This window comes from Peromyscus maniculatus, chromosome 2 (assembly GCF_049852395.1).
Source record: "Peromyscus maniculatus bairdii isolate BWxNUB_F1_BW_parent chromosome 2, HU_Pman_BW_mat_3.1, whole genome shotgun sequence".
Lineage (NCBI taxonomy): Eukaryota > Metazoa > Chordata > Mammalia > Rodentia > Cricetidae > Peromyscus > Peromyscus maniculatus.
Window position 1 is genome coordinate 164,903,171 of NC_134853.1, and position 24,146 is coordinate 164,927,316.

At 48.6% G+C, this 24,146-nt stretch overlaps 1 protein-coding gene across 3 annotated transcripts in view; it reads right to left on the bottom strand.

Moving 5' to 3' along the window:
• Clcn6 (chloride voltage-gated channel 6) overlaps positions 1-24,146 on the bottom strand; it is a 41,188-nt gene that overhangs the window by 3,882 nt on the left and 13,160 nt on the right. For 2 of the 3 annotated variants that reach the window (XM_006989052.4, XM_042272521.2), the window contains exons 6-22: positions 23,940-24,046; positions 23,201-23,327; positions 13,438-13,505; positions 12,216-12,274; positions 11,183-11,315; positions 10,188-10,301; positions 9,797-9,963; positions 9,145-9,271; positions 6,205-6,331; positions 5,887-6,040; positions 5,629-5,788; positions 5,439-5,545; positions 4,201-4,387; positions 2,549-2,706; positions 2,237-2,393; positions 1,147-1,254; positions 935-1,060 (exon numbers count right to left, since the gene is read on the bottom strand). In XM_006989052.4, the coding sequence (XP_006989114.2) occupies positions 935-1,060; positions 1,147-1,254; positions 2,237-2,393; positions 2,549-2,706; positions 4,201-4,387; positions 5,439-5,545; positions 5,629-5,788; positions 5,887-6,040; positions 6,205-6,331; positions 9,145-9,271; positions 9,797-9,963; positions 10,188-10,301; positions 11,183-11,315; positions 12,216-12,274; positions 13,438-13,505; positions 23,201-23,327; positions 23,940-24,046 (2,186 nt within the window). The remainder of the gene's footprint in view (positions 1-934; positions 1,061-1,146; positions 1,255-2,236; positions 2,394-2,548; positions 2,707-4,200; positions 4,388-5,438; positions 5,546-5,628; positions 5,789-5,886; positions 6,041-6,204; positions 6,332-9,144; positions 9,272-9,796; positions 9,964-10,187; positions 10,302-11,182; positions 11,316-12,215; positions 12,275-13,437; positions 13,506-23,200; positions 23,328-23,939; positions 24,047-24,146) is intronic. The other variant, XR_006069801.2, reaches the window with a different exon arrangement.

Sequence of the window (24,146 nt, forward strand, 5' to 3'; positions counted from 1 at the left end):
CTAAAACTCAGCCAGATGGGGAGGACAGGGAAAAGGGAGCACACGGGCACGCCGCTCGACTGTGCACACGTGGAGCGCTGTGGCCCAGGGGCAGAGCACCTGCCTACACGCAGCTGAGGTGAGCGCCTGTGGGAAAACCCACCGTGAATGACACAGAACCTGGGCACAGCAAAGTTGACAGGGCAGCGGCCTCAGCAGGGCAGGGGTCAGGGCTTACTTTTATTTTGTTTTCTTACTTTGCTACAATATAGTATAATAATAAAACAATAGCTATGTAATTAAAAAATTAGACTGGGCCAGGCATGGTGGCTCACGCCTTTAATCCCAGCACTCAGGAGGCAGAGGCAGGCGGATCTCTTTGAGTTCCAGGCTGGCCTGGTCTACAGAGTGAGTTTCAGGGCAGCCAAGGCTGTTACACAAAAAATCCTGTCTTGAAAAACCAAAAGAAAAAAAATAATAATAATAAGTTGGGCTGACAAGATGGCTCAGTGGGTAAATATGCTTACCATGCAAGCCCAGTGACCAGAGTTCAATTCCCAGAAGCCAATCCACTCAAGGTGGAAGGAGAGAACCAACCCCACAAAGCTGTGCTCACATCCCACACAAACTAATTACCTCTGCAAAGAAGTGATGGAAGAGTCTGCGAAAGTGATCACTGGTGTGCTACCTTTTAAAACCCTGAGAACTTCGCCTTACATTCTATTAATGCTACACATGCCCCTAAGAGGCAGGAGGAGCCAAGGAACACAGGCTGGGAGGAAATGAGCCCTGGAGCGGAGACAAGAACAGGCAATGGAGGATGGACAGCAGACCACGGGTGCCCCCTGCTGGACGGGTGCGACAGACATGCACACGGGGAAGAGTCAGGGTGAGAGGACAGACCAGAGGGAGCCAGGAGCCAGGGACACAGCTCTCCCCCACCCAACTCACTCACCTCTCCCACTGCATTCACCACCGGCAAATGGCGCAGGCCCATGGTTCTGAACAGGTTGAAAACTTGGGAAACATGGGTGTTGGGGGAGACAGTGAATGGTGAAGGGTTCATATATGGGGTGACATCCTGCAGAGGAGGAAGCAAGAATCATCCACAGCCTGGGATAAGTATGGACAGCATGTGGGACAGCCCCGAGAGACAGCCCTCCTCACCACAATCATCCGGGGATTCAGCAGTGTGAGATCCAGGTCATGTATGTCTGGATACCTTGGATAGTCTTCGGCCATCTCAGCATAAGAAAGGCGTGGCTGGCTGGCACTCTGCAATTCCGACCAAAACAGTGTCCTTGCAACAAACAGCAGCCGCCAGGAGGTCATTAACAGTCCCCCTCCCCAGCTATGCTGGTACCTTCCAGTCACAGGCCACCCAGGGACACACAGTACAACAGCCGCAGTGGGTGCTAAGGAGGGAGAGAGCCCAATAGCAAACTGCTTCTAATGGATGAGAAATACGCTAACAGCGGTTGTGGGTTGATTTAGCACCCTAAAAACCAAAAGGAAGAGAAAGGATGGTGTGGGGGAGCTGACAGGAGGGGCACTTCTTCCACTAACGCATGCAGGAAAGTCCACTTCCACCAGATTAAAACCCTGCAGTACTAAAGGCAGACATGGCGGCACGTGCCTGTAATCCCAGCACGTGAGTGCTGCAGACAGGACGATCAGGCATTCATTCTCAGCTATCCTGTGAGGACCAGGCATTCACCCTCAGCTATCCTGTGAGGATCAGGTATTCACCCTCAGCTATCCTGTGAGGATCAGGCATTCACCCTCAGCTATCCTGTGAGGACCAGGTATTCACACTCAGCTATCCTGTGAGGATCAGGCATTCACCCTCAGCTATCCTGTGAGGCTCAGGCATTCACCCTCAGCTATCCTGTGAGGATCAGGCATTCACCCTCAGCTATCCTATGAGGCAAAGACCAGCTTGGGCTCTATGAGATCCTGTCTCAACAACAAAGGAAGTAAAAAGAAAAGGCCCTCAGATGTGAAAAGCTCACAGGCCGGCAGGCAGGAGACAGTGGACAAAATGTGTCAAAGGCTGCACAAGGGACAAGAGGAGTCACCCAGCTCTCAGCTCCCTCAGGACCCCGGAGCTCACAAACAGCAAGCGGCCTACGAGGCCAAGCAACCCACTCAAGAGCAGCTGAGCACACATCACACACACAGAACCACCTCTCCCTCAACAGCAGGGCCTGACCCTGCTGCCTTCCTGCCTTCCAGGACACCAGGACCCAAGACTTACAGACTGACTTTCGGAATAGCACACGCCTCGGACAAGCAGGGTGACGAGCTGCGAGCGCAGGACCAGGCCGTGGAAGGTCAGCGGGCGGAAGCGCTCCTCCATGGTCCAGTCTTCACTCGGGGACTGGTCAGGGTATAGGTTGGGGTAGGGAGTGTATCTGTTACACAAAAACCAGATGCTGCCTCGTATACCCTCGGCAGGGTCACCTCTGCCACACCCCATCATCTCCAGCAAGCTCAAGGGCTCACTCCCACCCACTGCGTCCAGGGTGCTCTGTCTGGAGGCTGGAGGCAGCCACTGCGAGGCCCTCACCTCCTCTCCAGCATCTGCTGCAGCAGGTCCTCCTTCTCTGGCGGCTCCTCTGAGGCCACATGCTCATCGCACACATTTCGAAGCTCGCTGGAAGGGTAAGACTTCATGGACTGGCCCCGCTTGCGCTGCTCACCGGCTCGGGTGAGGATACTGGATTTCTATGGGGGGGGGGGGGGACAATGAGTCTTTACAGGAGCCAAGACGGCAGTGCTGGGCACACAAACACAGGAGCGTCAACGGGTGTGATGATGGGCTAGCACTTTTCAGGGAGGTCTGCGAGCCTCTCAGAGGCAGGGCAGTCAGTCCTTGGACTTGACTATAAACCTGAGGCCTCACACACGGTAGGTCAGCCTCTACCACTGCACTACACCCCCACTCCACTGGCTCGAATGTGTCACTTGACCTTGACGGTCATCTGACTGGGTTTAGTGCTATCGAAGCAGTCTAAACTTCTAGGACAGGACCAGATCCCCGGGGCTTTGACTCGCAGATGGATGAAGAGGAGAAGCTGGGATCTAGCTGGGGGAAGCAGGTCACGGTTGTGTGTGTGTTCTCGGGGCTCCGTCTTGTCCTGGCCCCTTCCTGTACTCTTCTGTCTGCTCTCTCTCCACCACGTTGCTGCTGTTCCCCTCTGCAAACCCTCCTGGCCCTGACAGACAGACGCCTCTCAAACACAGGGCAAAAGAAATCCTTCTAAGTGGTTTTTTTATTTACTGTTTTGTTTTTTCGAGACAGGGTTTCTCTGTGTAACCCTGGCTGTCCTGGCTCTCACTCTGTAGCCCAGGCAGGTCCTGAACTCCCAGAGACCCACCCGCCTCTGCCTCCCGAGCGCTGGGGTTACAGGCGTGTGCCGCCACCGCCACCCGGCTTCTCTACGTGGTTTTATGCCACCCACTATTTTGTCACAGGGACGCAAACTTCTCTACTGTGTCCAACCGCATAGTTTTCCCGCCTTAAGACTCCGCCTTCTCTCATTTGGGGAGGCGCACCTCAATTCTGCAGAGGGAAAACAACTTTTCTCTTACACTCTGTCTTGGAGGGACCATCAACGTGTGTCTGCCCTTCCCAAAGACGCCGAAGGCAATGGGTGGGCACAGAGTCTGTGTGAGGCAATGGACCTGGACTGAGCTGGTAGCTACCCAAGGGCAGAGACCAGCCAGTGCCCGTTCCTCCTGGCGTCCCAAATGGCATTATGAAGCCAGCAGCTGCATCCCTAGAGCTCACAGCTTGGCCTGCAGCTTCGAGTCAATTTCCTTCTCACTCTTTTTGGCTGTGGTTTATTGGGACAAGGTTTCTCTCTATAGCCCAGGCTGGCCTGAAGCTCACAGTGATCCTCCTGCCTGGGCCTCCACTCTCCTAAGTAGGTCAGAGTTCATTTGTGTCAGCAACTCTAGCACCCTCCCTGATGCTTGTATATGGTAAATAATTAATATCAAGTCTGCTGACTTTAAAAGAGCCCACCCACCTGCTTCCTGCTGCCCAAATGAGCACATCCTCCGAGAAACCAGTGTCACCTGTGAGGGTGCTGCAGACCTTCCCTAGACTGACAGAGTCCAAATCCAGCCAGCTTCACAGGCAGCCCTACAGTCTGAGTGCTGGGCCAGATGGCCCTTCCTCACTGGCCTTCCCTTTGGGGCCTTTTTTTTTTTTACCTTGAACTTGATGTTGTTGCTGATGAGCTGGTTGCCCTTCATGAACTCCTTCTCATTGCCCCGGTTCTCTGTGACCACTGGGAAGGCGTGGTGGACGGTGGTGCGCAGGATGCTCACCAGAGACTGGATGCGAGTGTGTGGGTAGACGTACGTCAGGTTGGGCTCCATGATGTCACTGGCTCTCAGCCTGCGCAGGAGGAAGCTAGAACAGTCTCAAAGAGACCACTGCCACTGGGGACAGGCTGGACTGGGGACAGGCTGGACTGGGGTCAGGCTGGACTGGGGACAGGCTGGACTGGGGACAGGCTGGACTGGGGACAGGCTGGACTGGGGACAGGCTGGACTGGGGACTGGCTGGACTGGGGACAGGCTGGACTGGGGACAGGCTGGACTGGGGACTGGCTGGACTGGGGACAGGCTGGACTGGGGACAGGCTGGACTGGGGACGGGCTGGACTGGGGACAGGCTGGACTGGGTTCAGGCTGGACTGGGGCCTCTTCTGGCCATCTCCAGTAGTTCCCCAAACTTCCACCGCCATGCCTGCTACACTGCTCCCCCTTTCCCATGCGAGAGGACCCCTGTCACCTCTCCATGAACCCCTCCAGCTTTCCCAAGGGTTGGCCAGCCACTCCCTGAATGCCACATCACATGCTATGTATCACTACTAATCACTAAGTGTCTTGGAGTCACGGGGCGATTCTGGAGTCCTTGTTTGACCAGGAGGGCAAGCCGGAGCCCACTGGTCAGTTCCAGCCCTGCACACTCATCCATGTCCGTTTTCCTACTGTAGGAAGGGCTGACAGGCTCACAATGCTGAAAATATTTGCTGAGGAAAGGCTGCTGACCCTGCATTAGCTCATAAGGCCTGCCTGATACACAGATGAGAGGTGGGACACCTGTGGACGACCCACCGAGACAGTGTGCTTTGTGTGTTCCCGGTGTGAACATCTAGCCAAGGTAAAAGCTTGACCCAGTCCTCACCATTTACTTGGCCAGGACACTAAGAAGACAAATAACCACAAAGCAGCCTTGCCTCTGGGCCCCACCATGCCACCCAGCCTGACCTCCAGACTCCTAGCCAACTCAAGCTGCTCAACATCCCCAAATACACAGGGGACATGAATGGACTTTCTTCTGATCTGAGCAATGGGAGCTACTGTTTCCCACCCTGACAGGCTCTGAAGGCCCTGAGCTTAGAGACTTTGGTACAAGGATGAGTGAAGAGGCCAGCATCTTACTTGTCCATTTCCACCTCTGTCTCCCACTCCAGAAGAGGCACACCTCGCAGGCCGATGTGGATGTCATAAATGCCCTTATTGAAAAAGTCTCCCGTCCACTTGGCCACCTAGAACACAAAGCAGAGACCTGAAGACAGCCCTTGAGGTGAGTCCGGCCCTCGGCCCGCCAGCAGCCAGGGAAAGCGCTCACCATCAGAGTGATCATAATGGGAAGCCCGTATGTGATCTCATTGGTAGACTCGATCAGGATGACTGTGAGACTGATGGTCATTCTCACAACCCCACCCAAGAAAGCTGCCGCACCGATCAGGGCAAAGGTCCCGGAATAGATGTGGCCCAGTCCTATGTAGCTGATGACGAGAGAAACAGAACCAGATTAGACTCACATTGGTGCTGTGGGCTCACACACTTGTGAACATGGGCACACGCGCACACGTTACCACACTACCTTTTCAAGATGTTGGCAACTAAGCGTCCAAAGGCTGCTCCACACAGCAGGGAAGGCACGAAGAGGCCACTGGGGACAGAGGTGCCGAAAGTCCAGCACGCCAGCAGGAAATAGAGGGCGAAGAATAAGGCCAAAGTGACGGGGCTGAAAGTCCCTGCGGGGTGAGAGCAGACTTGAGTCACACGAGCAGACGCCAGCACAGACCCAGAAGACTGTGTCGGGTCTCTCCAGGCCCTCTGCACCCAGCCTGGTCACACCATCAACACTGAGCTGACACCTACCTCGGGGGGCGTGTGGTGTGTACACACTGACACTCACCATCCTGGTGGAAAAGCTGCAGGATGGCAGACTCCTGGGAGTTGAAGAAGAGCGTGGCCATGTCATTGTAGGTATCATTGGGACAGAAAAACGTCTTGATGGTTGAATTCACATCTTCTGATGTGGCCTGAGGAGGAGATGAAAAAGTCAATACAAAGGCACCAGACTGGGACGTCCAAGTTTTCAGTGATGTCTCCTAAGAGGTCAGACATCTGGCGGACAGCTTTCCCAATGGGAGGAGCTGGGGTCTAGCCGGGGGAAGTAGGTACACATCTATGTATGGGCACTGGGTGGCAGTGGACTATGATGCTGGGCTCTTGTATTTTGAATGGGGAGTGAAATAATCAGGGTGAGGGTGAATGATGCCTTCCTCATCCACTTTTTCTTTTTTCTTTTCTTTCTTTTTTGTGAGATAGGGTTTCTCTGTGTATTCCTGACTGTTCTAGAACTCACTCTGTAGACCAGGCTGGCCTTGAACTCACAGAGATCCACCTGCCTCTGCCTCCCAAGTGCTGGGATTAAAGACGTGTGCCACCACTGCCCAGCAACGCTTTAAAAAAAAGAGTATTTGTGTACGTCTGTGTACGTGTGAGTGTGAGTGTAGGCACACAACTGCGGCAGCAGGCTGTGGAGGGCACATGACATTGAGCTGCGGGCTCTTACTCACAGCTGCACGTGCCAGACTAGCTGGCCCCCCAACTTCCTGTCCACACCTCCCACCTTGCTGTAGCAGCACTGGGATTACAGATACAAGCTGCCATGTCCAGCTTTATATGGGTTGTGGGGATCTGAACTCAGGTTCCTGGACTCGGATGGCAAGTGCTTTTCCCGCTGGGCCATCCCCACGACCTATTCACACTCATCACTAAGCACAGCTACATCAGTCACCATGGACTTGTTTCCTTAGTGCAGAATCTGAAGGGACGCAGCTAAGCACTCTGACAAGAGAGCGCCCTCTGTGGGCTGTGGGACGGTGATGCAGGTTAGAGACAGAAGTGGTGGAGGCGGTAAGAGCCTAGGAAGCAGAGCCCAGGGGTCACTTGACCTAGAGCCCCAACTCTGGTTCCGAATGAAGAAAACAATGCTTTATTCTGGATTTTCTGCAAAAGAACCCAACCTCAACAAGAGCCTGACGGCAATGCCACGCTCCTGGCCGCTCTTCCTCCAACCCCACTACAAGAACACAAGCCAAACGAGGAAGACTAGAGTCTTTCCTAGTGTTCTAGGCTTCACACTCTTGACACCCTGTGTGAGCACGGGATTCTGGTGCCACCTGACTTAGGAGTAGAGGCAGGACATCCACAGATGGATGGCCCTTGATTTCTGGTTGGTGGTCAACAGCAGCTGGGCTTCATCCCACTGCTGTCCCTGTGAATATGGACACTGAGGGTAAGGGATCACCCGGATTCTGCTCCACTAATGATGTTGCAAAGATGCCATCTGTGGACATAGTAACAACACTGGATGATGCTGTCTATACTCCTAGCAGGTGAACTCTGCCAGGCAATACAACAGGATGTGGTCTCATTAGGAGGTAGGACAGCGCCCCCTGCTGGTAGGCAGAGAGACGAGTGGAGAGGAACAGTGGACAAAACTTGGCTATGGCTTAATAACTGACACATTCAGGGTTTCCCAGACCATGTCTGGGGGGGACGCCAGCCCCCGAGGTTCTCTGAAAAAGGTCTTGAGGTCAGCTGCATGCACAAAATTAGACGGCTTTAACAGTGACTCTGCCACTCTCCAAAGACATTGGGGAGGTCTTTAACTTAGAAAACTTTGCTTTCCCTCACTTATAAAATGGAATAATACCTTCCCCTTCATACTACATGTTACAGCTGAGGGATCCTGGTCAAGACCTCACTTTGCCTCCGTCTTCTCACCTGAAAAATGGGGATACTATTGCCAGCCAGCACAGTGAAGAAGAATAAAAACAAAGAGCTCTGTGAGGTACTCGTTCATGGAAGACCTGAGACCCAGCGCTTTCTTTCTCTAGCGCTTGCTGGATGACCAGCCACCTCTTCGGGTTTGAGTTCATTTCTTCAGGTTCGCTCACTGAGCACTGTCTTTTGTTTCTCTTATTATTAGTGTTCCACAACAAAACACATTTTGAAGTTTGGTGTCATAAATGAAATGGCCTTGGGAGTAACTGGGTGTCGGCAAACTTCCTCTTCTTTACCAGTCACACAAAGTCTCTGTGGTGCCTTCTTTTGTCCCAGGCATCTGAAAGGTCACCCTTGCCTGGGGACATACAGATAGGCTGTTGCAGGGGCCGGATGTGGCCCATGGCTACAGCTTGTTGACCTCTCATTTAAAACATTCTAGGGCTTCCCAGATTATTTCCTGGGGACTGAAGAGTCAGCCCTCCCAGACGGGCCCCCCAGGCTCTGACAGCTCTGGGCTGCTACTTGGAAACAAGAAGACAGAGTTCACACAATGTTCAGCAGCTTCTTCCACCTTGGAGACCAAGCTACATGCTGCCTCTGGGACCACCAGAGTGGACCAAACCTGAAGGCACAGTGCACTCCCATGACCTCCTAAAGGCAGCAAAGGGGAAGTGCAGAAGAGGACACGTGCCAAGGAAAGCAGGCCCACGAGAGCCAGGTGCTGGGGGTGTTAGCGTCACCCCACGAGTGACTCTCATCTCACAAAGGTGAGGTGGTGGGTGTCGTAGCCCTAGGCCAGTGTGTTCCTGCAGGCCAAGGGGGACAAGTGTAAACGGGGCATGGACAGAAGTGAACAGTTAGCTATGGAGCATGCTTCCCATGAGTGTGATTCCCTAGAGGAGAACAGCTGGAGTTCCTGACAATGTAGAAAAGACAGACGGCAACTGTGCACACCCCCTCAGGTAAAGCATGTTCAGCTGCGGGCATTGAAGAGCAGGGCTCTAAAGAGACGCCCATTTCTGGATGGAGGAGAAAGGCACCAAGGTTGCGGGCTTACCTGGAGCTGGAATGAGCCATTACCAGTTTGACTCGCAGAAGACATCTGTCGGCATTCTCCTAACACCATGGAGGCCACAAACACCACCACAGTGGTCACCAGGGACACCAAGAGGCTCTCTAAGACTCTAGAAAACAGAGCACAGCCGTCAAGATGCATCAAAAGATGTCTAGGCTTGAGCGTGCACAATTACCCTACCTGCCCCAACAACCCCCTCCCCACGGGGCAGGCCCAGCAGCCCTGGTCAGGGCACAGAATTCACTCCAGACTTGCTCCATCTAGCTAGCTGCAGTAGAGGGCAGGCGGCCAGCTGAGGAGAGGAGCTGTTGCACACACATCATTTTCTCTAAAGCGCTAAATGGCTTTTCTTCTCTAAGTCCAGGGCAAGGGCAAATCATGACAGACAGCTCCTCAGCTGACCCTCCTGAGCTTTGGTATGTGTGTTAGCAGCAGGTCAGAAGAGGGTGAGTCACCCAGTCACTCAGATATAAACTCGGCCTCAGCTTCTCTGGCCTTCACAGCGCGTATTTATGAGCATGTGTATATGCTCAGTCTCAGAGGAGAGATCAAACGGGTGTGGGAAGCAGGGTCTGTTCACAGGACCATCTTCCTTGGGAGAGATGGCCGCCCACAAGGAGCTAACTGCAGGTACCTGACGAGCTTAGGTTTCGGGTGCACGTTGCGCATACGATACTTTGCAAGCCTCTTGTTCAGGCAGTTGAATGTGGCTCCCAGGAGGCCCCCAATGACCCCCATCACGACGAAGAAACCCAAATCCAGAGCTGTCCAGAGATGACATTTTTTATCAGAGTCAGAGCACTGAGAGAAGGGGGAAGGGAGGGAGAGAGAAAAACCAGAGTGGCCATGAGAGCAGGGAGGGAAAGGAACAGAGACAGACCAAGAGCGGAATGCCTTGCTTCCCTGCTGAGGGTCCAGGCCACCCGGGCACACTGCTCACGGAGCAGCCCCCATACCTCTAGTTTCTACTTAAGAGCAAGTTTCAGGGTCAAGCAGAATATCCTGGGAGGAAGGGTAAGACATACCTTAAATTCACCGAAGTTCAGCAATCCGGGCAGCTGGAAGGAGCCCCAACTTCCAAACTGAATCCCAGAACGGAAGAAGTTGAGGGTGAAGGCGGCAGACATGGAACAGAAGAGCTACAGAACAGGTACCAAAAAAAAAAAAAAAAGAACACCAGTGACATCACACTCTCTCCTCGACAGTCCTCTCTCATTTCATTCATTCATTCATTCATCCATTCATTCATTCACTCATTCATTTACATATTTGTGTGTCTGTGGCAGTCAGAGGACAACCTGTGGGACTCAGTCCTCTCCTTCCACCATGTGGGTGTCAAGGGACCAACTCAGGTCTGGCATGGCAGCAAGTGCCCCTATCCACGGGACATCTGCCAGCCAGCCAGTCTCCAGTCCCTTGAAAACCCATCACTCCACCAGGGTGGTGGCACAGACCCTCAAAGGGCAGAGATCTGTGAGTCTGAGGCTAGCCTGGTCTACACAGTGAGATCCTGTCTCAAAACCAAAGATCAAAAACCCATGGCTCCAGAAGGGGTCTTCCGAGGTGACTGGGTTCAGGGTTTAGGAAGCACTGCCAGGCCCTTCCTTGGAGAAGGCAGGCTTTGAGGCGGTGTCCCCACGGCTCTCCACCGCCCTCCACGCGTGCCTGATGCTCAGAGCTCCTCCCGGCCCTACCCCCAGGAGGAAGGAGGACACGACAGACGGATCAAGTCACGGTGCTGCCGCCCCTCCTCCCCAACAGACTCGCCCATTTTCAGGGCACAGGGTTCACAAGACAGAACAGCAGCCGTTTGGCACGGGATGGGCAGCCGGGGGAGAGTGGGCTCGTGGGAAGAGCACAGAAGCCCTGTTTGGAGGTCAAGCTGCTATGACGGGGCAGTCCACGGAGGCAGCCTGCTGGCTCCAACAAGGACAGTGACGTGTTTCAAGGAATGTCCGGTACATTCCAGACTTGTGTGTGCTTGGGTCCAAGAGGGGGCTTCCATGGACAGTCTCCTTACCACTTTCCACGTGAGACCCTGGTTCCAGAAAGACGAGCCCTCCTCCAGACTGAACAAGGTACCCCCTATGGGGGCCCCAAAAGCTGCAGCAACTCCAGCAGCCGCCCCTGCTGATACAAAGTCTCGCTTGTCCCTGAGGAAGAGGAGGGGAGAGGAAGAGAGAGCACACTTGTTTATTTAAGAAAGAGCCTTAAGAACACTTCTTCACCCATGAACCTTTCCCCTCACAGCCCGTAAGTGTCAGGATCACAAAGAGCAGGGTCCTGACAGGCAGTCATAGCTGCCTCTGAGCCACACACTCCCCACATACTTGAGTTTGAACGTGACATACTCTCCAGTGTGTTCACGGCCATCCCCCTGAGGCCCTACTGGAAGGCGGTGGAATTGGAGAAATGGAGCCCAGTCGGAGGATGTTAGGTCATTTGGAGTATACCATGGGGGAATTGGAACCCACCCCAAGCCACAAGATGAAGGACACTGAAACCTTCACAACTATGAGGGAAAATTAGCCTTTCCTTCTTTCAGGGGCCCAGCCCAGGTATTTGTTAGCCAGCACACTGTATCTCATTCCCTCAGGGCTAACAGCTTCCCCTGACCAGGAGCTCTCTGATCTGAATGGCTTTAGTCTAGGAACATGGAACAGGCTCCCAGTTCAGGGAACATCCAATGGTTGCTACTGAACCACATTCCCACCAAAACCAGAGCCCTGGTGAGAATGGCGAGTGTAAGCAGAAAGCCATGCCTTGTGGGATACAAAGACGGAAGATGTTCCATATGCTGCAAGGGGTGCCGGAGAGTGACACACAGACCCAGGGCTACCGAGTCTATGTGGCAGGGTGCCCTTCCCGGCTGGCTTTCAGTTCTGAGCCATCATCCTTGCCTGAAATGGCTCTTAGACAAATGGAAAGGACAAGAGCTTGGTCCTTTGTTTTCACTCTCAGGAAAAAAGCACAGAGCCCTGCCTTTCCTGACAGCCAGGGGTCCCAGTGAGCCAGTGTGGAGTGAGGGTGCTGCTGCGCCTCCCAAAGCTTACCTGTCACTGCGGAAGTAGGGGAAGTTGAACTGGATCTTCCGTAAGGAGATGCTCTGAAACTGAAATGGGGGAAACAAAGTCAGAGAGGCCACAAGGGCAGAGCACAGGAACCCATGGTCCCCAAGGGAGGCCTACTTGTCTGTACAATTGCATACGTGTGCTGCAAGAGAAGCATCCAGGACAGCAAGCTACAAAACAGGGGAGTCACCTAGGGTATGGGAGCTTCAGGATTCACCCTGTGCACTGTCAACAAGTCAGGGAGAGGGGGACAGCAGAGCTGGGGGCTGGGAGGGACCCAGACCAGCTGCATATGATGGCATTAGCTCTTTCAGGGGATGACACTGGCACCCTAGATTCTCACACAGGCCCCCACGCCATGCTTGGCCTCTTTCCACTTCCAGGCTCATTTCTGGGAGGCCTGGGACTTACGCAGGACAGCAAGTAAGACAACAGATGGGCCCTGGAACGGAGCCTTCATACTTCGCCCCAACAACCCCACTCCAGGTAAGTAAGTCCCTTTCTTAGAACAGGAGGGAAAGGTCCAAAAGTGATGGTTCTCAAGGGACCAAGACTTCTCAAACAAAGACCAGGTGTCTAACAAAGCCCTTAAAAATATGAGCTTCGACCAGGTGTGATGGCCTACAAGTAGGAGGCTGAGGTAGGAGGGCCTTGAGTTCAAAGCTAGTCTAAATACACAGTGAGACCCTACCTCAACCAATCAGTCAATGAAACCTAATTTTTAAAAGGAGATTTGGGTCCTGAGCTAGCCCCTTAGCCTCCTCATCTGTGCTTAGGGCTCCAATCAGTTACGTAACTCCAGGAAAGAAAGGAATTGGGACACACAGTCTAGTGCACAGGTGACACCTGCCTGGCCTGTGACCAGTGTTGCATCACATAATGTGGAATGAGCAAGGTCAACCTGAGACTGTCAGCCAGTCTTCCAGCCACATGACACTTGCAGCATGTGGTAACCCACCAACCACCCAGTCTCAGTTCTAGCTCTGCTTCCTGTTTCTGCCCCCAACACTGGGTGCAGCATTGCTATACTTTGAGGAGCAAGTTAGGAGCTTTGCTGGGACAGACCACAGTTTTCACCTCAACTCCAAAAGGCAACAGGTTCTGAAGTGGCACTAGGGACATCACAAAGGATTTTTGCAGATCTGCTGGGCTTACCCAGGAGGCCCATTCTGAAGGATGCATACCCTGGCCCACCAACTCTTACCTGAGGGAGGCCAGCTCCTACCACAGCACCACTGTGGATCATGGGGCCTTCTTTCCCCACAAAGAGCCCTGGGAATGGGGAGAAAGGCAGGGTACAGTCAGAAGAGGGCCTCTGGCCTAGCCTTTCTTTGCTAGGTAAACCCTCCTCTCAACAACTAGAAAATGCAAGCAAGCATACGACTCTGACTGACTCTTTAAGGTAAAAGCTGAGCCCGGGCCGGGGAGACAGCCCAGTCAGTGAAGTACTTCCTCACAAACATAAGGACCCAACCTAAACCCCAGAAACAAGAGTGCATCTGTCCTCAAGCACGGGGCGCTGGAGGAAGGACCCGTGGGGCTCCTGGCAGCAAAGCCCAGCCCAACTGCAAAGTCCCAGGTCAGTGATAGAGCTTGTCTCAGAAAACAAGATGGGTAACTCCTGAAGAGTGATGTCTAAGGTTGTTGTTGTTGTTGTTTACTTCTAGTCCCCCACCACCCCACAGGCTAGGTCAAACCCTTCAAACAAACTCCACTTACTACACGGGATAATAGTTCTCATCTTCAAATTCCAGTGCCAGGAACCCACAGCCTGTGGGTCAGGCCCACTCTACCTTTTCCTGTACAGCCTGAGAAGAAAGATCCACTCCCTTACTATTTACTGATGGAGCTCTGTGTATCCTGGGCAAGTGTTCTACCACTGGGCCTATCCCAGCCCTTTTACCTGTTTACCTTTGGCTTTGACATAGCATCTCACTGTGCAGCCATGGCTGGCCCAGAACTTGCTATGTTAAGCATGCTGGGCTCAAACTTGAAGCTTGCCTGCTACCTTTGCCTCAGGAGTGCTGGATTAAAGTTATGTGCCGCTGTAAGGCATGGTTTAGTTTTATTTTTACATGGGTCTCATTACATTGCCAAGGCTGTCCTTGAACTCAGTCTGTACCCTTGGCAAGCACTGAACCCAATCTGTCCTTGAATGTTGAGGGATATTTTGATCTCACTCTGACACTCCTGAGACTTCCAGTAAAGTTTACCATGAATCATAGAGGGGGAGCCAGCTACTAGCTGACCAATGTTAGCCATAGAGGTTTTGGAGGACTGAGGACATATAGAGAGATGCAGGAAGTAGTAGGGAGGGGGTTTAGAAAGATTCTTGGTCCCTTTTGGATGGAGGAATAAGAGGGGGGGGGTCACTGGTCACTTCTCCACTGCTTCTCTGATGGTCATTCAGGTTCATATCCCACTACCTGACTCCCGAGTTTACCAACAGAGAATAATTAGAGCCAGGCAGTGGGGATGCTCTCAGGAGGCAGAGGCCAGTGGATCTCTGCTGTGGGACGGTCTGTATGTTAAATTGCTCTGATTGGTCAATAAATAAAACAGATTGGCCAGTGGCCAGGCAGGAAGTATAGGCGGGACTAACAGAGAGGAGAAAAGAAAGAATAGGAAGGCAGAAGGAGTCACTGCCAGCCGCTGCGATGACAAGCAGCATGTGAAGATGCCGGTAAGCCACGAGGCAAGGTATAGATTTATGGAAATGGATTAATTTAAGCTATAAGAACAGTTAGCAAGAAGCCTGCCATGGCCATACAGTTTGTAAGCAATATAAGTCTCTGTGTTTACTTGGTTGGGTCTGAGCGGCTGTGAAACTGGCAGGTGACAGATTTGTCCTGACTGTGGGCAAGGCAGGAAAACTCTAGCTACAGATCTCAGTGAGTTTGAGGCCAGCCTGGTCTATAGAGTGAGTTCCAGGACAGTAAGGACTATTACACAGAGAAACTCTGTCTCGAAGAAAAAAAAAAGGGGGGGGCATAATTAGAAAAACACTTCAATGGTGCCCAGTTTGGAGCACGAGATCATGGGGCAGCTGCTCGCTGCTGGCTTTATAGTTGCTGCAGCCGACTCCTCAGCTGGCTTTCCTCCCTTCCCTAGGTCCTCCAAAGTCTGGGCTTTTCCCATTACAGCCTCTTTAGAGCAGCCTCCAGCTGCCAAGTGACCCCAACCCCAATTGCCACAGGTGGCTAGGCCCCAAACGCTGCCAACCACCAGTGGCTCTGTCATTCAGGCACCCGGTGCCCTCGCTTCCTGCCACACACAGGCTTTTCCCACACATGCCCGTGTCTACTTTTCAAGTGGTGGGCTCCCTCTCCCTGTGGGTTCTGGGCTTCTCCTGGACCCCCTCCTTGGGCCGCTGCCACACCAGGTTGGCTGCCTCGACATCTGCTCAGGCTTTTACTGCTGCTGCCATTGCCACACACTCTCAGCCTCCAGGGACACTCCAGCAGCTGCAGCTGCCCTCAGCCAGGCTGTCTGTCCACCACCAGAATTTTCTACCCAGCATGCGGCTCAGCGATGCCTGCAGGCCAGAAGAGGGCGCCACATCCCATTACTTATGGTTGTGAGCCACCATGTGGTTGCTGGGAATTAACTCAGGACCTCTGCAAGAGCTGACAATGCTTTTAACCGCTGAGCCATCTCTTCAGTCCCAGGAACTAGTTTTTTTGTTTTCGTTTTTTTTTTTTTATTTTTTTTTTATTTAAGGTTTTTCGCCATGTTAAGAATGGAGGACCGGGCTAGAGAGATGGTTCTGCGGTTAAGAGCACTGACTGTTCTTCCCGAGGACCCAGGTTCAATTCCCAGCACAGACATGGTAGCTCACAACTGTCTGTAACTACACCCTCACACAGCTATACATGCAGGCAAAACACCAATGCACGGAGGCTGGAGAGATGGCTCAGAGGTTAAGAGCACTGACTGTTCTTCAATAGGTCCTGAGTTCAATTCCCGGCAACCACATGGTGGCTCCCAACCATCTATAAAGAGATCTGATGCCCTCTTCTAGAATGAAGGCAAACATGCAGACAGAATACTGTATACAGGGCTGGGCGTTGGTGGCGCACGCCTTTAATCCCAGCACTCGGGAGGCAGAGCCAGGCGGATCTCTGTGAGTTCGAGGCCAGCCTGGGCTACCAAGTGAGCTCCAGGAAAGGCGCAAAGCTACACACAGAAACCCTGTTTCGAAAAACCAAAAAAAAAAAAAAAAAAAAGAATACTGTATACATAATAAATAAAATTAAAAAAAGAATTGTTAAAAAAAAACAATGCACATAAAAATAAAATACATAAATTTACAAAAGAATGGGGAAGAATATTACAGAGAGTAAGGTCTCTGTATGGTTCCACAATGGATGGTTTGAAAATGGGAAAATTAAATTAAAGGATAATCAACTTAGCTGGAATTAACATAATGCTGATTATAATCATTATCACTTTGGCAATTCAAATTTTAGCCTTTAAAAAGAGGTTTGACATCTGTGCCAAACATGAAAAATTGACTGATAAGATACAATCCTTAGAAAGACCTACCAATAAAATTAAGAAAAATATTCACACATAGACAGAGTTTAGAGCAGAACCTACTACATCATTGCATTATAAAACTAAAGAGGATCAGCCCAAGGTTATTAGAAAACCAACCTTAAATTTATCCAGTTACCATTCAAGAATGACCACCAGATGGTACGTACCCCCAAAGCTATTCAGAAGTTAACTGGTGTCTTGTAGAAATGTTGTAATTGAAGAGATTTAAGGAAGCAGTTGTTTCATATGGTATACATTTTATCTTTTGTGAAGCAGATGTTAAATTCATGGGCAACTCAGAACAGGACAATTCTACATGACTGGAAAGATTTAGCTACAGTAATACTGGAAACTGGTCCTCAGTTGCAATGGAAAACATGGTGAAGAGAGGAAGCGAGGGTAATTGAACAATGAAGTTGAACTAGAGGTATTGATACTTCCCAAGAACACCTTCTTGGTGAAGGTCAATATGCTGATTTGCAAAGACAGTTTACATTTGATGATCACATCTTGGCTCTATGCTGTATAGCAGCTTTGAATGCTTGGGGCAGGGTTAAAGAGGAAAGAGGACTGAGTGATTTACTAAAATTATCAAGACCCAAAAGAAGCCATCGCTGATTTTTTTTTTTTTTTAACAAAGATTGACTTCAGCTATAAATAGAATAATATCAGATCCAGAAGTTAGACAAATATTAAATGAATCTTTGGCTTTGGAAAATGCTAATTCAGAATGGGAAGGAGTGATCAGGCCTTTAAAGGCAGATCAATACCAATAGATGAATGGATTAGAAATACATATGATATTGGATCTCACATATATGATACTTGGATAGGAGAAGTGGTTTATAAAAATTTTAAGAAAAATCAAAAGGTTAGATGTTTTAATTATGGTAAACAGGGTCATCTGAACAGGGACTGTAGGCAAGGCATTCCTAGAAACATTTTTTTTCTAGAGATAATCCAAACAGAAGGTCCCAGCCTTCTGGAATATGCAGGAGATGTGGCAAAGGCTGGCATTGGACTAATGAATGCAGATCAATATGACAAGGTAACCCTTTGCCATCAGGAAACGCCTTAGGGGGCCTCTTGAGGGCTGTGGTGTCGTTTTAACATTCCCTGTCAGCATTGGGGAAACCCCTTCCCAGAGCAATTAAAAGACTTAATACCTGTTGTTAAAAACTATACTGCTCTGAGCCAGGCAGTGGTGGCACACACCTTTAATCATAGCACTCAGGAGGCAGAGGCAGGCAGATATCCGTGAGTTCAAGGCCAGCCTAGTCTACAGAGCCAGTTCCAGGACAGGCTCCAAAGCTACACAGAGAAACCCTGTCTCGGAAAAAAAAAAAAAAAAAAAAAAAAAAAACTGCTTTGGATGATACAACAGCTTCAGTAGATAAAACAAAATTTTCAGGAGAGACCATAAAACAAGTATTTCGGCATACTTCTATAAATGATCATAGACCAAGGCTAAAAATACAAATAAACAGCATTGAAATTGAGGGTTTGGTAGACATAGGTGGAGATGTAACAATAATTTCACCAAAATTTTGGCATCCAGACTGTCCTCTTCAGGAGGTAAATATTCAGCTTCTAGGAATTAGACACTGGATAGCAGAAAAAAAACTGCTGAATTAATCAGCCTATAAACCTTAAAGATGTGTTGACCTCAGAATGGAAACCAGGATATGTGTTACATTCAGGAAGAGGTTTTGCTTTTGTTTCCAGAAGAGAAGAAACTGATAAAGATTAGATTCAAACAGGAGAGACCCCTTGATTAAGAGAAGCATTAGTTCATCAAACAGCATGGCCATTCAATTTAAACTAACTTATAAGACTAACAAATGCCTTTCATTTGATCAATATAACCTGCCAAAAAGGGAAGTTCCCCAAAGTTAGGGTTGGGGCAGGGTTTTGTTTTTGTATTTCAGGAGAATAAAAGTATCCAACTAAGGAATCTGAAGACCACAGGACAACTGAGACAATGGAAGAAAAAGAACAAATCTTCCAAAGAAAATATCCCAAGAAGAAGAATAAATTGGCCTCATGGTATAGCACACTTCTAACAGGATAAAATTTCATAAATCTTCCCAAATGTTTGATTCTGCTGTTCTCTAAAGACATATAAGGCAAATGGTCTTTTTGTAGTCCCAATTCAATTAAAAAATTAAAGCTGGCTTTGGACTTGGGAGCATGGTTCTCTCCTTGTCTAAATGCAAGCATGTTTGTTAAAAAAAAAAAAAAAAAAAAAAATCCAAAATCTCTGTCTCATATTAGAAAAGCCACCTGATATGGAACAGAAGAAAAAAACAAAATTAAGGGACTATTCTGTTGTGACTAATCTCATAATCCTTTGGTTTTATTTTGACTCTTTAAAACATTTCTTAATGTATAAATATTGTCTCAAAATTTATAATATATTTAAACTTTCTGTTGTGGTATTAATGGTCATATAGAGTACTAACTAATTCTAGAAAAAGGCTTCATCTAGCTTCCTATACATGCTTTTGGGCTTGAGTCTGAATCAGGTAACTAGGAATTAGGCTTGTGAATCCTGGATGTATTTTTTCTTTAGATTGTGGTCCTTTAGCCTCTCTGATATCTGCTGCATATGACATTTAAAATGTTTAAGTTTTCTGCAATAAACTGTGACCATTCGTAACAGAAACCTTGGTCTCCAAAACGATGATGGGGACCCACAACTGTGGTGACATATTGTGTAACCTAATAAAACTTGCCTGAAAATAAGAGAACAGAACAAGCCACTAGATTAAACATAGAGGCCAGGCAGTGGTGGCACACACCTTTAATCTTAGCACTCAGGAAGTCAGAGATCCATCTGGACCTCTGTGAGTTCAAAGCCACCCTGGACTACATGAGAATTGACTCAGTCTAGGAGAGAAAACAAAGCCAGGTAGTGGTGGCACACACCTTTAATCCCAGTACTGGGAAGCACACACGCCTTTAATTCCAGGAAGTGATGGCTGGGCAGAGAAAGGTATATAAGGAGACCAGAACTAAAGGCTTTTCGGTAGAAGCATCCCTTTCAGTTAGAGGCCTTTTGGCTAGAAAGCCTTTTCAGGCTGAGGAGTTGGTGAGGTAAGAGTTAGTGGCAGTGGGTTGTTCCTTTGTCTCTCTTATTTTTCAGCATTTACCCCAATATCAAGCTCAGGGGTTTGTATCGAAAGACCATTTTAGCAATTCTGTTACACACAACAATGATTCCACATGGATTGAGGTAATGCCATTAAGCTGACAAATGTCATCCAAAGATCCGCTTTGAACTACAAACTGCTCAGGACAAACTACTCAGATGGTTAGCTGAGATGGCCCAGCCTCACAGACTACTCCAGCCAGGACTTCAGATAAGCCCTGCACTTTCCCATCACACTGAGGCTGGACAACAGCTAGCTCTCCCAGAACTTGAACATTATCTCAGTTTTCTCAGGGTCCCCTAAAGATGCCGTTGCTCCCAGACAACAGTTAGTAATTTTAAGAACATGATGTGGACATTCCCAAGAGGTGAGGTGGGTGGTTTTTGGTTGTTTGGTGGATTATGGACGTTTATCATCTTTGCAGGGGAGTTGGTTACAAATTGTTACTAGTCATGGTAAGGGAGAAACTAAGCAAGGGAGTTAGATTCAAGGATCTTTGCTGAAAAGAAGAAGGGGAGATATATTAATGATAGGATAAAGGGTAGATTATTGAATCTACTTTAAACTAAAAAGCAACTATTAATCTCAAATATTTTATATTGGTATAGATTTTTGTGTATTGATACAAATTTAAGGTTATTTTTGTTATACTCTATATACATTTCTTGTTTAAAGTCTTGTACCTATTTAGTTCATTTAACAATGTAATGTAAATTTCTAGTCCTTGAAAGTTATTATTACAAATATTTAGGATATTTAAGAAACACAGGTTAGTAGTCAGTCATCTAACAATCAAATATGTGGTCATGATAGGTATGTTTTCAAGGTTAAGCATACATATTTTAGATTGATAGGTGGTCTTCAAACACATCAGAGACATACAGAATATTGTATTTAAGATGTTTTAATAACATTAGGCTTTTCATGACAGTGAAACACGTCTGCTCCTGGCAGCACCAATCTACTTCAAAGAAGATGATGGGCATCAAAGAACCTCCAGATGGAGTTTGCTTTCATTGTGATAAAGCTAGCTATTTGGGCAAGAAACTGCCCTTGCCTCAATTGCTGATAGTATGCTGTCCAAATTGGCTAAGACACAAAAGAAAGCGATTGCCGAACTTGAACAGGACAAGGTAGGATAGTCTTTCAAACTTCCTGCTTCAAAGAAAAGTATGTAGGCCTGTAGGCCAAAGAGGGATGCCTCAACATTGCAGAGGAATCTTGGGTGGCTGTTCAGGCAGCCAGCTATTTCTGTCATTTCTATAGTTTTGGAAGATGTTTACTCTACACTTCCTGTTTACTCAGGTAATATTACATCCTTCTCAGGTCTCTGATGGAGTTGAAGACTAGATAATTACAGTTATAGTTTTCCTTGTTATCAAAGTCAGAAAAGAAACTCACAGAAGAGGTATAAAGTATATAAGGTTGAGAGACATAAAAGCTTAAATTATTTATCTAAGAAAATGCTTTGAGGTCAAAAAAGATAGTTTTGGGCTGGTAATACAGGTTAGAATAGAAAGTGTATTAGGTATAAAACTTTGGACTCATCAAGATAGGATAGATAATGGAGTATTTTTTCTGAATTTGCCAAATGCAAATGGACTGGACACTGTAAATGTAATTCTTACCTGATAATTGTTCTTATTTATATAGTTTTATTGGGTTAGAGTTAAAACCTTCCCTTTTTATTTAGACAAAAAAGGGGAAATGTTGTGGGATATTCTGATCACACTCTGACACTCCTGAGACTGACAATAAAGTTTACCTTGAATGAGAGGGCAGAGCTAGCTACTAGCTGACCAAATTAGCTATAAAGGTTTTGGAGGACTGAGGACATATAGAGAGACACAGGAAGTAGTAAGGAGGGGTTCAGAAAGATTCTCAGCCCCTTTTAGATGACAGAAGGAGAGAGAGGGGAGATCACTGGTTGATTCTCCAATGCTTCTCTGATCATTCAGGTTCTCACCTCAATATCTGACTCACAAGTTGTTTTTTTTTTAAGATTTATTTATTTATTATGTATACAGTGTTCTGTTTGTATGTATGTCTGCACACCAGAAGAGGGCATCAGATCTCATTATAGATGGTTGTGAGCCACCATGTGGTTGCTGGGAATTGAACTCAGGACCTCTGGAGGAGCAGTCAGTGCTCTTAACCTCTGAGCCATCTCTCCAGCCCCCGAGTTTTTATTGATAAAGAATAATTAGATAAATGCTTCACTTGAACTTACTCTATACCCTAGACTGTCCTTGAACTCATTCTGTACCCTAGGTTGTCCTTGAACTTATTTCCTGCCTCAACCTCTCAAGAAGCAAGGATTATTTTACCTTTTTCTTTCTTTCTTTTTTCCTTTTTCTGAGACAGGTTCTTACTATGTAGCCCAAATTGGCCTGGAACTATATAGCCCAGGATACTTCCAATCCCGTGATCCTTATATCTCAGAATCCTAATAGCTGGGATTCTGAAATGTACACATTGTACATGATTCCACAAGTTCCTACACTAGGTCCTTGATTTTCTCTCTTGGCCTTCAAGGCTAATGTTTGCCATCTAGCCATTTACACAAAATGTGTGCTGAATCTGCCAGAGCCAACCCTACAAACCAACTGCATGACCATTCTTCAAAACAGAATGGTGTCTTTGCTGGGTATCTGGGGCTGACAATGTACTAATGGTGTCTGCATTTGAAAGCCCACGGACAAGTCAGCCTGGGTTGTATAATGAGATGCTATCTCAGAAGACAAAGAGAGAGATAAAGGAGAGAGTTCCAGGGTGAGAGAAGGAGGGGGAAAGAAGGGGAGTAAGGGGAGAGAAAGGAAAGAGAAAGGCAAGGCAAGGATCAAGGAGACAAAATTCCGTGGACTGAACTGTGCTGTGGTCTGAATCTGAGCTTCCCCGGCAGGCTCACATTTTGAAGCCCCCAGTGTGTAGTGCTGTTCTGAGGCTGTGGGGCCTCAGGGCATGGGGCGTGGCTTCAAGGTGGCCTTTCAGAGCTCAACCTGGCTCCTGCTTTCTGATGCCCACAACATTCGCCTTCCATCATGAACTGTCCTTTGTCTTCCCAGCTACGATGGACTGAAATGCTTTCAAAACTCTGAGCAAAAACAAACGCCTCCTCCCTGAAGTTGCTTCTGTCATGTATTGGGTCCCAGAGACAAGCAACTGCCACACACAGAAAGTACAGCTACCAGAGGAGGAGCAGCCATAAGCCCACACCTAATCAATGCACAGGATGCCTTCAACACTTGATGGCAAGAGTAGAAAGCTTCTCCTCACCTCCAGCCACACTGAACAGCACCCCAAAGACTTTGCAGAGCAGGGTCCGGAGCCGGACAATTCCTGGCACCTTCACACCATTCAGATAGCACTTGATCTCAGGGATTCCAGAACCTGCTGCCACTGGCTGTTGGGAAGGAAACACACAAATAAATGAAAAACCGACTCTGCAGCTTACACTCAACAAGCCAGAAAACTAACAGGGATACCCACTGTCTTCTTTCCCAGCATCCGCTCCCTGAGGACTTGTTCAGCCACAGATGAAGGACTCCAGCCTGACCCCTGACTCAGCATTCTAACAAGCTCCTGCATGTGGTCTGACCACATGGGACCTTTCAATATCACTGCAGAACCACTCCCCAGATTCTGATCTATATACCAGTAAACCGCTTTCCAGGGGATTCCAAGGTGGTGAAGACAAAAAGCACCTTTCCCATCCATACATTCCTCATTAATCTCACCAAACACCATAGGCTTTATTTCTAGAAAGACCTCCTAGTAAACATAGATCATTTTTGCAGAAACCTACAATCCTCTTTCATGTACCTGTTTCCCAACAGGTAACTAAAGAACATTAAGCACACAGATCTAGCCAGCCTGATCTACAGAGTGAGATCCAGGACAGCCAGGGCTACACAGGGAAACTCTGACTCGAAAAACCAAAAAATAAATAAACAAATAAAATAAAAATAATAAAGTGCACAGTATTCATATACAGTCAATTTCCAAACCACCTTACCTCTATCAAAACAAGAAGACTTGCCAGGAAGACAAAGGTCAAGTTAAAACCCAGGAGTTCAAGGAGGGACAGGGCAAGGCAGCCTTTCTGACTGCATTCCTCCACCGCTAGAGGCTGAGTCAAGGAAAAGGCTCTCAGCCACGTGCCATAATCACTCGAAACAGGGAAGCCATGACAGCTGCTCAGTGCACATCCCCATGCTCCACA